Source organism: Aphidius gifuensis, linkage group LG3 (genome assembly GCF_014905175.1).
Source record: "Aphidius gifuensis isolate YNYX2018 linkage group LG3, ASM1490517v1, whole genome shotgun sequence".
NCBI lineage: Eukaryota > Metazoa > Arthropoda > Insecta > Hymenoptera > Braconidae > Aphidius > Aphidius gifuensis.
Window position 1 is genome coordinate 25,409,245 of NC_057790.1, and position 14,494 is coordinate 25,423,738.

Genomic DNA, 14,494 nt, shown 5'->3' on the forward strand with positions numbered 1-14,494 from the left:
CCTTAATTTGATCTAGTTTTTAAATTAAAAAAAAAAAAAAAAAAAAACTGAGTGTTTTATAGCCAAATGATAACGGAGTAAATAAAAAAAGAAAATTAATTTTTTTTTTAAAAAAAAAAGGTATTATTTAATACAATTTAATATATGCTAAAATAAAATTCAAGACGAAAAAAAAAAATATTTTGTAATTTAAAAAAAAAATGATGGATTATTTAAATGATTAATTTTTAAGTGATTAAAATTTAAAAATATATTAACTCCTTGTTTGATAGGAAGATTCTTCTTCCATTGGTTCATCATTTTGACATACAGACATTGATTCATCATTGTCAATTTCCATTGATTCTGTTGGTTGATTTTTTTCTACAATCTCAATATTTGTTGTGACTGATGTATCATCAATTGATGCATCTTGTTTATTTGATTCAGAGATTGTACTTTCATCAACAGTCTCAACAACAGCCGCAGTATATTCACCACCACTCGATGAAGATGTTTCATCTTTTGGTTCTTCAACAATTGGTATTGGTTCTGGTACAGTACTATTTGTTACTTTAGCATCATCATCCATGGCTTCTTGGATAACAATATTTTTTTCTTCTTTAATTTGATTATCTTCTTCTTTTTTATCTATTTCTTCACTAACTGGTTCTTCAATTATTGGTGGCTTTGATACATCAGTTGCTTGTTTTTCAACTTCATTATTTTTCAGCTCATTATCAACTGTTTCAGATGTTTCACAAGTAGTTGTTACTTCTAGACTACTTTCAACTACTGTTGTTTCTTCTACACATTTTACTATTGTTGTTTCTTCTGTTTTTAATTCTTCATCTTTATCATTAGTAATAATTTCATCTTTATCATCATCAGACTTAATTATTTCTTGCTCAATTTTATTTTCATGATGTGTTGTTATTACTGAACAACTTACTTTTGTTATGCCTTCATTTTCATCAGCTACATTTGAAGATAATTCATTCAATTGATTTTTCACAGTCTCTTCAGTAACTACTAATGCTCCATCATCAACAACTTTGTTAATTAAATTATCATCAACAATTGCTTCAGTAATATCTGTTTTTTCATCTTCATTAATAACAGCAGCAACATTTTCATTATCTACATTATCAGTAAAATCTTTTGAATGAAATGTTGTTTGAAGTTTTTCATTATCATTTGTATCATTATCAGTTATTGGTTGTGAATTTGTATCTTCATTAATAATTGATTCTGTAACATCACCAACAATTTCAGTAACTTGATTAATATTTTCTGTTATATTATCAACTTCACTAGTTGTACAAACAATTGAATCAGTAATAATTGATGGTAATGAAGAATCCGTTAGCACAGTTGATGTTGTTAATATTTCTTGGCTTGTTGATATTAAAATATCATCATTAATTTTATCTTGAATAACAGTTTGACAAACATCATTTGATTCATTTATTATTTTTGTTTGAATAATTGTTTCAGTTATATTAACATCTTGTTCTTGTTCAGTTGATAATGATGTAATATCACTACTTGATTCAATTGTCGTTGTTGTTGTGGTTGTTGTGGCTGTTGATGTTGTTGTTGTTGTTGATGATGTTGTGCATTCTTTTTCCCATGCTTCCATTTCAATTTCATGTGATTGTTGTTGTTGATTTATTGATATATCTTCATCAATTGAACCATTAAGTAAACTATCACCATTTTCACTTCTTCTACCTGGTTCTCTTGTTGATACAACTAGTATATTTTTTTCAATTGCTCTCATAAATTTATCAACACGATTATATTCTTTTCTTGGTGATGTTAATAATTCACATAAACGTTGTATTGTAAATGGTGCATTTGCAAATGATTCAAGTAAATCCAATAAATTACATTTCATTATATCATAATTGAAGTGTTCAATATTTGGACTTGATGCTAAATCAAGTGTTGGACAACTTTCATAAAAATCAGTCATGACGCGAACAAGTTTTTCACGAAATAATGGCTTAACTAATGGCCATTGATATACTGAATCACCTGTTTTAGCAACAAAATTTATATATTCATCCAACTCACGTGGAATTTCTGTTGGTCGCATTTTTTGAAATTCTTCTAATGCTTGAAGTACCTCTTCTGGATTTTCCATTTTGTTTGTTGTTTATTTTAATCTTAATTTATATTATATATATTAACCCAAAAAAAATAACACTAGCTTGTTTACAATTTACAATTTTTTTTTTTTTACAAACGAAAAATTCAATTATTGGTTATGTTGTTATTGTTAAATGTTTTTTTATTTTTATATTTATTTATCTATTTGTTTATTATTATTATTAATAGAATGTTAACGTCAATTTTTTTTTTAGATAATAATAATATATAGTAATAATCGTGGCTGTAAAATTTTCACCGGGGAGCACACACAATGACACACAACAACCAAACCAACACACAAATCTCAGGTCTCACATACAAGGTCATCTCTCCCTCCATTTGCAATATTGGGGGGGTGTTCAATTTCCCCCAGATATCACTATAAAGTTTGGTTTTTTCTAGTGATAAAGGTACGTTTATATTGTAATTTTTATATCTTTTTTTTTTTTGAGTAAGGGGGCCGACAGTGCCGACTGTCGTATTGGCAACTAGTGAATTCACCAACCAGAGGCAACTTTCCTTTTTGTTTATCAATACCACGTGGATTCGAATCTTTCATTGTTTATTATGACGTTTGGTAAACAACAGTAAACAACAGAGAGCTTGTTGTTAAAGATCTTATGATCTGTTTTAATATAATAATATATAAATAAAATAAAATATTAAATCAAAACTTGATCATAGCGAATACTATTTTAATTTTATCAAATATGGCTGAGCTCAAAATATTAAGTAAATCAGAATTTAAAAAAATCTTTGAAAGAAATTATGATGGTTCAGCACCTTCCTTAGAAAAAAAAATGGTTTGTCTAAAATAACTTTAGCTAGAAACGCATGCTTGTAGATTAAATATTAAATCATTGTTATTAAATATAAATATTGATTATTCTTTTTAGATGTATTATCCTAATGATGATCTAGAGGTTGAAGAAATCCCTGTAAAAAAACATAAGGCTACAAATCAAATTTCAACAAGTTTATTTAATGAAGAGAATGAAAAGGTATAACTGCAGTCAAAACATGCTCGTAGATTAAATATTTCATTATTGTTATTATAAATATAAATATATTATTTATTATTTTTAGATAGACAATCAGCATAATGATCATTCTTATGCCAAAAATATAATAATTGACTGTGTTAATGATGATTGCCTTGCTGAAATATTCACGTATTTGTCAGCATGTGAAAGACCAAAACTTGCATTGGGTATGATATAATTACAATATCAATTTTATTTGTTGTAAAAATTATTTATTAATGGTAATTAATATATATGTATTTACTTAATTTTTTAGTATGCAAAAGATGGAAAAAAGCTCTTGATTATGTTGGGTTTAAAGTCAAAAAAGTTGAATTAATTTATTGGCAATTTGAGGAGAATCCTCGCGGTTTAGAGAAATATCCAACAACTCGTCGAAAATTAAGTTTTTTAATATCACTGTTAGATAAATGTGGTCGTTATTTAACAAAGCTAGACTTGACAGCTTATAATCATTGTAACATACTGCCAGTTATTAATAATTCTTGTCCAAACCTCGTAAATCTTCGCTTGAAATTCACCTACATGGACGATGATATATTATTCGATGCATTTACACGTCTATCTAAGCTAAAAGTATTAACAATTATATTTAAAAATCTTGAAAATTTCTTGATACCTGTTACTTTAATTAATTCATTGAGAAACGTTGCTAATACATTGACTCACCTGAGTCTGTTAAATTGTATGCATCCCTACTCTGGCAGATGCTTCTATAAGTTTCCGACAGAAATTGATGGTGTAAGTTAAATTTTATATCTATTACAAAAAAATTAAAAAATATTCTTTTCATCCTTGACATACTTATCTATAATTGTAGGTGATTTCTGAGCTAAAGGCCCTGGAAAAATTTGAAGTTGCTGGGATAGTCTGGTTTTTCAACCTGATTCATAATCACTATTGTGACGATCTTTACTATAGTAATCACATTTTAAAAGGAATTAATAAATTGAACGATTGTACGGAATTAAATCTTTCGACTCACCAAATTACAGATAACGGTTTGTATATTATTGCCAATGTCATGGTGCAATTAAAAATACTATGTATATCCTGTGAATTGGTAAGTGATGATGGTGTAGTTGCAATTTCAAAAATAAATAATTTACAAACTCTTGAATTGATCGGCAGTAATAACGTCACTGATTCTTCAATAAAATTGCTAAAAAATTTGACAAAGTTAAAGTTACCATGCAGTGCTAAAATTACTGATGATTCAGTCACGAAAGTTCTTGAAAATTCACCAGATATGGAAGATCTCTATGCTGAGTACACAAGTGTCACTGTTGAATTTATCAAAAAAGCAGCAGATATATCAAAAAATCGAGAACGAGTTTTACATGTAGGCGTTACATTTATACCTGATACAAAACAATATGAATCGCAGTATTTTACTGTTCATATAAGTTAAAAAAAATAACAAAAAAGAATGAGTGTCCAGGCTGATAGTGTGCTCACAAAAAGTGTAAAAGGGCAAGCACAAATCTTGTGAGTGGGCTCTTTGATTAGACGCTTGTATAAAAATATATTTATATTATTGTATATTTACATAAATTTTTTAGTACATGTAATTACAAGAAATTTATTTGGGAAGACGATTTAATAATTCGTTGTTGATAATCTTCCAAATGAAAAATATAATAATTATTAAATAAAAAGATGTAATATAAGTACTTTTTAATAATAATATAAACTAAAAGATAATATAATTAATCATAAAAAACTTATAGAAATAATATTTTGATTACACGCGAATAAAAAAAATACATATATTAGAAAATAATAACAAACCCAGGTTGATGAACCACAGGAATGTGTACAATAACAGGCAAGAAAAACAAATTTAGTATTAAAAAATAAATGAGATAATTATTTTCCAGATTAGAATCAATATTACGTTACTTTTCATTTATAATTTTTTTTTTTCTTCGTTTAAATTTATGAAAAACTTACAAAACAAAAAACAAAAAAAAACAAAAATTACTACTTTTTTTGTATAAATAGTAAGTCACATAATTATTTTATTCCTCCTTTTATTTATTCATTTTTTTTTTAATAAATAAAACGATTTTAATCATTGTAAATAGATCTATATTTTTTTTCAATTAAATTTTAAAAAAATTAATATTATTTTCATTGATTCTAATATCCTGGTGATCATTTAATCAATATTATAATTTTTTTTTTTTCTCATTTATTCAATTATCCATTCATATTTTCATTCGTGCATATTTTTTTTTGATAGTATACTATCATCATAATCAACTACCTTTTTTTTCAATATTTAACAGTTTTATTTGTAATAAAAAATTTCGATTTCGTTTCATTTATTTGACTAGATTATTCATAATTTTATTTAGTCTGTTTTTGTTGCTACTTTTCTTGATGTAGTATTTGTAGTATTTATTTGAGAATTATTATCAATTTCACCTTCAACCACACGATTTTTAGCTTGTTGTCGTAATTGTGCTCTTTTTAAATTTGTCATTAATTGACTTGATTGATACAACCAACTTGCCTGTTTAAATAATCCAATTATTAGTCTAATAATATTTCGAAATTAAATTAAAAACAAATTATTCTACTTACCACCATTATCATACAGTTCATTAATATTGGTACAGAAAATACAATCGAAATAAATAATCCCTTTGAATCAAAATATTGTTGTTTTGAAAATGCTCTACAACAAATTGTAATATTATTATTAAAAACAAATCATTAACTATAATTGTTAACATCGAAAAAAAAATAGAAATACTCACGACCAATTACTAGCAGCAATTTCATTTATATTTTCAGAAAAATAAACTAACAGTACTGTAATAAAAAAAATAACGTGTTAATTATTATAGTTAATTAATTGATTGTTTAAAAAATACTCACATAAAACAAGGAATAATAATATCTGGAAGTTTGCATGATTTCTTGTCATAAATGCAGTCATTGTGATTGCAACATGAAAAGCTAACAAAAGTGCAAGCCATGGATCCCTCCAGTCAATCTAAATAAATAAAAAATTAATAATTTTAAACTTGATTGTTATAGATAAAAATAATATAATCATTTTTATCATTGTGACGTTGATAAAGAGATAAGATAAACCAACGAAAGAAATTTTAACTTGCATATGACCAAATAATTACAAAAAAAATAAAACAGTAAACGACAAATATCATTAATTATATTTAAAAAAAATAAACAAATTTTAAATTCAAATTGTCATTATTTAGATAACAATTATCTATGACTAATAAAAAAATAAAAATAGAATAAAAATAACATGACAACAATATGTCATGTTATTTTATCAACAACAACATTTAAAACGTCATAAAAATATTAAAAATTTAAATAACATTATAAAATGAATTCAATATTTATAATAAATATTATTTTTAATAATGTTCAATTATTAATAGAACAAAATTCAATTGTTAAAGAACAATATGTTTATTTACAAATTTAATAAAATTCAATCATTCTAGATGAAAACATAACCTTAAAAAAATTTGCAAATATTTTTTAATTTATATATTTTTAAACAACCAATTATTGTTAATTAAATTATATAATAATTATAAACTTACTGTTAATATAAATGGCCAAACACCATCGATTAAATCGGTGCTTTCCAAATTATTTGTCGACATGTTATTTTCAACAATAATAAATTATTTGCATAGACAACTATCATACAGTGTTTTTTACTCATAAATGAAACAAAAAAAAATATATTTTCGGCATAAATTAAGACACGAGAATACACATGTAAATAATTTACATAAATATTTTATTTACACACATGCAATTTTATAAAAAAATATAAATCAAGTTAATTTTTTTTTATTATTTTAGTGGCTTCTTTACACTGTTGATTGTTGGAACTAAAAAATTTTATACCGACATGTTTTGATGATGACACGTTGTCTGTCTCTTGCTCACTCTTGCTAATAATAATTTTTTTACATCAGACAATTTTTAATTTTATGCAGGAAATTATTTATTTATTCTCTCATTGATATTTAAAAAATATATATTTTTTTTTAATTCACGAAATTCATGTTATTCAATGACATTATTAATATTTTATTTTACTCAATTACATTTGCAAAAATTTCATTTTGATGTTATAATTTATTATAAAAAAATATATGTATAATTAACTTGATAATATTCATCAACACTATTTTAATAATGAATAATTTTATTTATCAAAAATTGAGGATTAAAATCTAATCTAGCTACAATCAATTTGGCAATTAAAATATTTATAAATTATGAATGAGCACCTGTAATTAAAATTAATCTTGTTGATAAAAATAGATGGATTAAAAAATAATTCCTTGATTTACAAAATAACTTGTCAATAAACTCAAGATAAAAATATAATTGTTCCAAAAAATTGTGTTTATTTTATTTCACAAATTTTGATTTATTTTAAACAAACAAAAATAAGCCATTTTATGAATTTTAATATTTGCAATTGAAGATAGACCTTGTAAAAGATACAACAAATTTAATTGTAGTCTTTTTTTATTTTTAAATTAATAAAGACTACTGAAATTTAAATGTATCTAATGATTTTTAATAATATCAATAATATTATTCAAAAACAGTCGACAATATTCGATTGAAAATTGATAAATTTGATGATTAAGAGAAAAGATAATTATGACGAAGCTTAGATCAATCCTCCGTGTCTAGATCGTCATCTAGATCATCTAGATCATCAGTAAAGAGGTTTTCATTAATTGCCAATGCAGCTGCACCTTCACCAATGACAGCCACTGTAATAAAAACAATAATTAAATGATTAATCAAATAAACAAAATAATAAAATTTAAATTGATGATGAATCTTACCAGATGCTTCTCCATTAGTTTGTGATACTGGTTTTTTTAAACGATCAGTACTGGCAATTGTAATGTTATTTGAATCTAATTCACTTGCTTCCATAGCAAGTCTATCCATATCAAGTTCTCTGTACTCAACATCATCAGCATCTTCATCATCCAATAAATATGTATCAAATGCTTCATCACCATCTTCAATATCACCAGCAGCAAGTTCAGGATTAAATGAAAACATTTCACGTCCAGATATACCAACTTGTCTACCAGCTTTAAAATCATTACGTTTTTTTTCTTCATCTTTTGTTGCTTTATCTTTTTTCTCTGATAATTTACGTTTTTTCCATGATAAAAATGTTTCAAGTGTTATTCTCGTTTGATTTGGTCCCAAATTTGCTCTCTCCCTTTCAATAAGATCTTCCAATGATATTTCATCTTTTTTATCTTCTTTTTTTTGATCTTTTTTCAAGACAAAACCAGGTGGTAATGCATGACGATAAATACATTTTGTACCAGATGGACATTCCCAAAACCATCCATACTTTGATTTCTCAACAGCTTCCAAAAAATGCCTACATATTATATCAGTACCAGGTCTACCAGCATTATCACCACTAACACCATGTTTTTTTTCAACAACTTCTTTTAATTTTGCTTCATCCCAAGTATCCATTGTATCACCTTCCTTGTCATCATCATCTCTCATGTCACAATAAAGTGAACGTTTTTCTGCTTTTCTTTCAATTGTTAAATCATGAGAAAATTTACATTTATCACCTTTTGTACATTGTCCCTGCTTGAAGAATGCACATACAACAGATTTTGGATCAGTACCTAATTAAAATAACAATAACAATTATTATTTATATTTATGTTTTGATAATTATATGTCAAAACAAACAAAAAAATTTTATGATAGTAATAACCTTTTGGAATTGTTTGTGATTGTACTGGTTTAAATAGTAATGCTAATTCTTTTTTTTCTTGTAATTTTTTTTCTTTTTCCAATTTCTTGGCAGCTGGATCCATTGACTTGCCATTTGGTCCACCAGATTTTACCTGTTTTTCTACTTGCTGAATAAATTTTTGTTGTTTTCCACCTTTTTTATTTTTAAGACCAAAAGTTTTATCCTAAAAATAATATATTTATAATTATTATTATGCTTTGTTTAATAAATATTAATGTTATGTGTCAATAAAAAATGGATGAAACATGTGCTTGAGCATTGATCTCCAATAATGATAAACATACTTTGACATACCTCGATAACTTTTTCTTTTTTTTTAGTTTCAGTTTTTTTACTGGGTCCAGGTGCTTTTTTAGGTGGCATGTTTATTATTTATTTATTATTTAAAGTGGCTAATTTTTAATGTAATTAAAAATACTTTAATAACCTCTTTTTTTTTTATGGCTGTGTCGAGAAACCAACACAATCAACACAATGTATTATGGAACACAAGAGTGGAACAGAATGCTCATGCGCTGTGACTCAATTTATTTTTTTTAATTAATAATTATAGTAATTGTTTATAAATGATAATAATTTTTTTGTAATAAGGGTATTTTTATTACTATCGAAAAATGAGTTTATTTAAATTTTTTGATGTAGTATTTATTAATTATTTTTTATTTCGAAATTTTTTTTTTTTTTACTCTCACCAATAGGCAGCGCAGTTGTTGTTGGTGACGTCATTGTTCAACCGTTGAATTTTATTTACAAAAACAAATGAATAACTTCAATTTTTTTGCACGCGATTTTACGGTCGTTTATTATCGGTTTTAATTAATTAAAAATAGTTAATTGTTGTTCGGTTTATTGATAAACTTGTTGTTGATACATTGTGTAATAAATTGATATAAAAGTTTGTACGTTTCGCGAATAAAATGGGCATTGTCGATATTGAAGCTAAAACAAAAAAAAAAAAGGCTAAATGATGTGCCAAAAATTGGAGCAATGGTATGTAAATATTATTTTAATTTTCGTGAAGATATAATTAGGATCTTTTTATTGTCAATAATACATATATTTCAAGTTTAAAAATATTTATAGTATATAATATGATGTTTATTTAATTTTAATTTAATTTAATTTTAAATTTTAATTTCTGATAAATTATAGGAACCAGGTCTGGGCAAAATGTCGAAGGTCTTGACTTGATTAATCCAACGTCTTGTTAAAACATCTGCTTGACAAAAATAACGAGTATTTGATATACAAAAGCTGGCCAACAAATAATTGGATTGAAATGAATAAAGTTTAACGTAATTAGCATGGAGCCAAAGTTGTTGTCCAACAGAAAAAAAAACCAAGAAAATGCTGATGATGTTGGAGGTGTCACAAGGTATGTTGGCTTTAGTTTTCATTTACCAGATGGTTTAGCAAGTATAGTCAAATTGATTCTAAATCATTCGATAATTTTAATATGACATTTGTTGAATTTGGATAATATTAGTTAGTATATTAGTACAATCCAATAGAACCACTTGGACACTTGAACCAGCAACTAGGTAAAGTAATAATATCGTTGAGAGTTTGTTTAATGATTTAACTGACTTTAATTTTAATTGATTCAGTTGACAAATAATATGTTTTATTAGCAATGAAAACGTGACAACAAAGCTATGCAAAGACAAGTAAAAAATTAACGATCAATAACAATTAAACAACTTGAAGACAATTGTTTGACTTGAGGAATATAATAACTGACAATTCAATTGACCTGAACCAGCTTAGAAAAAATTATCTTGCTTAGTTTATACTCATGGACTTGGTCATTAATAGATATTAAATCGTGATTGAGACAATCTACATGATCCTTTGCTTCAATGATGGATCCTTGATAATATAAAAATTACTCTTTAATTACACTCAACGTCCTGGTCAATTGAAACATCAAAGTAGTAGATTAAAGTAAAATTTAACATGATTAATTTGTTTTTCAATTTTTTTTGTTACAAAATCTAATAATAGCAAATGATGCTAGTAGTGTTGTTGATTGTCATGATCTTCCTGGTGTACCACTTGATTATTTTAGTTAATTAGTTGAATCAAATTATCAAATAGACTCTTTTATATTTTAAAATGCTGATGGTTTTGTAATCATTAAATATTTATTATATCAAATGCAAGTATGCAAAAGAAAATTTTAAATTGTGATCATCAGTGGGTGTTGGTAAGCATCTGTTAGCTTTCAATACCTCCAGAACTCAGTGCCACTAACGGAAAATGATAAAGAATGTTCCTCGAACCTGGTGCATTATCATCAATTGATTTAGGATTTTGTTGAACAATTAATTGTTTATGTTTTGTTGAACAAATATTAAAATTATTTTATTAAACTCATAACTAATATAATTCGGTTTTTTCTATTACAGATGTTGTTGAACGTGTTGTGAAAAAAAATAGTCAACAATATTCAACCTGCTGATGATGATGATGATAATGATATCATCATGAATCACCTAAAGATCATTGAAACACCTGCCTGGGAAGGACCTCCGCAACAAAGGTAGGATTTTATTCAACTATTGCATTGATCTATTTATCGTTTTGAAACTTGCATACGTTCTTGTTGCTTCAAATAATTACTAATGATATTTTTCGAAACATCGTGATAGTCCTTGAATCTTAAATATATTTTTAATCCAGTTTAATGATTATTCAACTTACCTTGATTTTATTTCACTCCGATCTGATGATAGAACAGTTAAATTGAATTTTTTTTTCCAATCAAAAATCTATATACAAAAAAAAAAAACCAAATATTTTATTATTTTTTATTTATTATTAATAATTATTCAGCAAAACTTTTGGGACTGTGCTATTTCGCATAGTCAAATTTTTTCCTTATCATAAAAAAATTTTAATCGTCATACATTTAAAAAAAACAAAAAAATAATAATTAAACTCAATTTGTCATTTAAATAATGTTAAATTTTACATTTTTAAAATTTTAATAATAATTAGTTATTCCAATGATTTAATACCAGATCAATACGTAATTTATATTTTTTAATTTTTTTTTTATTGTGCTATTTATCATTACTGGATGTTTTTTTTTTTCTTAATTTTTTAATTATAAATTTATTTATTTTATTTATTAGCCAATTATCGTGGGCACTTATATATTTTTTTAATTTTAATTTCATTCATTAACAAATAATTTAAATGTGTAATATATTATTATTGCAACTTTTTAATTTTACAAAACGAAAAAAAAAAGAATTTCTTGAAAAAACAAAAAAGTAACAACAAATTTTTTCATTATTTATTATCTCATTTATTAATGATAATAAATTTTTTCAAGTTTTAATTATTATCGATAACTCGTATTTAATTAATTATTATTTTTTTGTATTTATAAATTTATGTTATATCAGTCCGAGAGGTGGCAACAATAGCCAATGAAAAATATTAGAAAATTATCGATGTATCGAATTAAAATTTAAAACTGACAATATATAATATTAAATACAAAAAAAATGATTTATTATTATTAAAAAACACGTGATATTAACGAGAAAAAATTCTAATTAGATAAAAAAAAAAAAAATGAAAGAAAAAAAATATTGAATGAAAATTAAATTGTGAATTGTGCATCATAGAAAATTTATAGAACAAGAATAATTTCGAATACTCACAGTCCCATTTTAACACACACACATACACACACACGCAAACAAGTTGATATTGTTTTTTATAAAAAACACCCTGCATTCAGAAAAAACATGATTGAATTTAACAACATCAGATTAAAACTGACAGAGATTAATTCAAAATTAAATAATTTTTTTTTTATATAATATATAATTTTTTTGTTTCATTTTCTTTTCGTTTCCCAAAGATATTATTTACGTATTTTTTTTTTAAGCACAGGTGAGATTATTTTTAAAAATTTTATTTTTCAATAGCACACATTTTTGAAGGTGAAATTTTATTAGTATAAAGGGTCTCAAAAAATTGTTGCAAACTACTTGCAAAAAAAAAAGAAAAAAAATAATATTTTATCTGTCAGCATTCATGGATTTTTAAAAATTTTTTTTCAACTTTTTCACTTGATTTAACAATAAAATATGTTTACATAATTATGTAGACATATTTAATAAATTAATAAATAATAACTAATAGTTGCTATTGAATTTTTGTGGATATTTTTTTGTTAGTTTTTTGAAATATATTTGTTCTGAAAGGTATATATAGATTTTTGTTTTTTTTTTATTTATTATTTTTTTAAAATTTTCTGTCACCTTGTAGTTTTCATTTTTTATTTAACAATTTTTATTAATATTTTTCATTTTTTTATTTTCTATAAATATGAGATAATTGGGTCAAGGAAATTCGGGATATTTTTTTTTTTTCTTTCACAAATTCAAGCACAGTTACGATTAACTCACGATGGTCCAACAAAACTGTAAATATATATTAAAATTTTTTAATTACCTCTTTTATATATTTTTTTTAATATTTATTATTTTTGAATTCCTCTTCACGAATTTGATTTGTAATTAAATATCACAAATTTTTTTTTTTTAATTAACATAGTACAATAAATATATATATTTTTTTTCTGTCATCTGTTAAAATCAGTTGACAAAATAGAACACATAAAACTGGTGTTTCTAGTTGATTATATTATCGCAACAGTTTTTTAAAAATTTTATTTCATTAATATAAATACAGTGATAAATATAGACAAACAAAAAAAAAAGACAAAAAATAATATATATATATATTTTTATAAACAAAACAAATAAAATTTCAAGGTGGGACCATCGCAAGAATTCGAAACTTACGCATGTCTAAGTGTTTATTATTATAACTATTATTATTTTTTTATTTGTTCATTTTTTTTTTTATTATTTCTTTTCCGGTTAATTTAATGAATACCATAAGCCTTAATTCTAGAGTCAACGTTTATTTTTAAACGCATAGATTTCGTTGGGCAAGGGTGGACGTTACTGATCAATAATGAATTTAATTTTACCACGATGTTTTATGACAAATAAATCTTATAATTTAAATAATAATAATTTTTTTTTTTTATAAATTAATAATAAAATAATAATGATTATAAATGAATGACACATTGATAGATATAAAAAATATGATTATGAAATACGACCACCGTCACCCAAATTTATATAATTTTTTTTTGTTTATTTATATTATTTAATTTATTTTTTCATTTAAATATAAGTTTTTTTTTTTTTTTTATTTTTTTTCATTTATTATTCGTCAACTTTTTTTTTATTTAATTATATATATATTCATTATAAAATTTAACTCCAAATCCTCCTAGATGCAGTGTGTCTATAATTTTATTCTAATCGAACTGTATATAATATTTTTTTTTTTTAAATTTGAAAAATGATTTTACAACTGTGTCTTTTTTTTTTTTTTTTGTTTTTTCATTTTTTATATTAAATTTTTAAGACCCATTTGTTTATTAATTATTTATTAA

General features: G+C 24.2%; 4 protein-coding genes across 4 annotated transcripts; 1 reads left to right on the forward strand and 3 right to left on the reverse strand.

Annotated features, from left to right (window-relative positions):
* Window positions 1-55: 55 nt before the first annotated feature.
* On the reverse strand, window positions 56-2,437 carry LOC122853238 (serine/threonine-protein phosphatase 4 regulatory subunit 2-A). Its single transcript, XM_044153585.1, has one exon. The coding sequence runs from the start codon at window positions 2,126-2,128 to the stop codon at window positions 254-256; it is 1,875 nt and encodes a 624-aa protein (XP_044009520.1). The 5' UTR covers window positions 2,129-2,437; the 3' UTR covers window positions 56-253.
* A 1,400-nt stretch (window positions 2,438-3,837) lies between these two features.
* LOC122853265 lies at window positions 3,838-4,615 on the forward strand. The gene is made up of 2 exons (XM_044153629.1): window positions 3,838-3,920; window positions 4,000-4,615. The coding sequence occupies exons 1-2, from the start codon at window positions 3,867-3,869 to the stop codon at window positions 4,588-4,590; spliced, it is 645 nt and encodes a 214-aa protein (XP_044009564.1). The 5' UTR covers window positions 3,838-3,866; the 3' UTR covers window positions 4,591-4,615.
* Window positions 4,616-4,705: 90 nt separating this feature from the next.
* Window positions 4,706-7,120, reverse strand: LOC122853267 (transmembrane protein 18). Its single transcript, XM_044153631.1, has 5 exons — window positions 6,770-7,120; window positions 6,066-6,183; window positions 5,945-5,999; window positions 5,769-5,862; window positions 4,706-5,697 (listed from the first exon to the last, which is right to left on the reverse strand). The coding sequence occupies exons 1-5, from the start codon at window positions 6,830-6,832 to the stop codon at window positions 5,536-5,538; spliced, it is 492 nt and encodes a 163-aa protein (XP_044009566.1). The 5' UTR covers window positions 6,833-7,120; the 3' UTR covers window positions 4,706-5,535.
* A 446-nt stretch (window positions 7,121-7,566) lies between these two features.
* On the reverse strand, window positions 7,567-9,640 carry LOC122853257 (zinc finger CCCH domain-containing protein 15 homolog). Its single transcript, XM_044153613.1, has 4 exons — window positions 9,295-9,640; window positions 8,959-9,163; window positions 8,045-8,866; window positions 7,567-7,969 (listed from the first exon to the last, which is right to left on the reverse strand). The coding sequence occupies exons 1-4, from the start codon at window positions 9,361-9,363 to the stop codon at window positions 7,869-7,871; spliced, it is 1,197 nt and encodes a 398-aa protein (XP_044009548.1). The 5' UTR covers window positions 9,364-9,640; the 3' UTR covers window positions 7,567-7,868.
* Between the last annotated feature and the right edge of the window lie 4,854 nt (window positions 9,641-14,494).

Bases quoted from the DNA above. Each gene is read 5' to 3' on its own strand.
- LOC122853238 (XM_044153585.1), bottom strand. From the start codon at position 2,128: ATGGAAAATCCAGAAGAGGTACTTCAAGCATTAGAAGAATTTCAAAAA.
- LOC122853265 (XM_044153629.1), top strand. From the start codon at position 3,867: ATGCATCCCTACTCTGGCAGATGCTTCTATAAGTTTCCGACAGAAATT. The intron at 3,921-3,999 runs GTAAGTTAAATT...CTATAATTGTAG, and splicing joins TTCCGACAGAAATTGATGGT to GTGATTTCTGAGCTAAAGGC.
- LOC122853267 (XM_044153631.1), bottom strand. From the start codon at position 6,832: ATGTCGACAAATAATTTGGAAAGCACCGATTTAATCGATGGTGTTTGG. The intron at 6,184-6,769 runs GTAAGTTTATAA...TTATTTATTTAG, and splicing joins TTTGGCCATTTATATTAACA to ATTGACTGGAGGGATCCATG. The intron at 5,863-5,944 runs GTGAGTATTTCT...AATTTGTTGTAG, and splicing joins ATTGCTGCTAGTAATTGGTC to AGCATTTTCAAAACAACAAT.
- LOC122853257 (XM_044153613.1), bottom strand. From the start codon at position 9,363: ATGCCACCTAAAAAAGCACCTGGACCCAGTAAAAAAACTGAAACTAAA. The intron at 9,164-9,294 runs GTATGTCAAAGT...TATTATTTTTAG, and splicing joins AAAAAGAAAAAGTTATCGAG to GATAAAACTTTTGGTCTTAA. The intron at 7,970-8,044 runs GTAAGATTCATC...TTTTTATTACAG, and splicing joins AACTAATGGAGAAGCATCTG to TGGCTGTCATTGGTGAAGGT.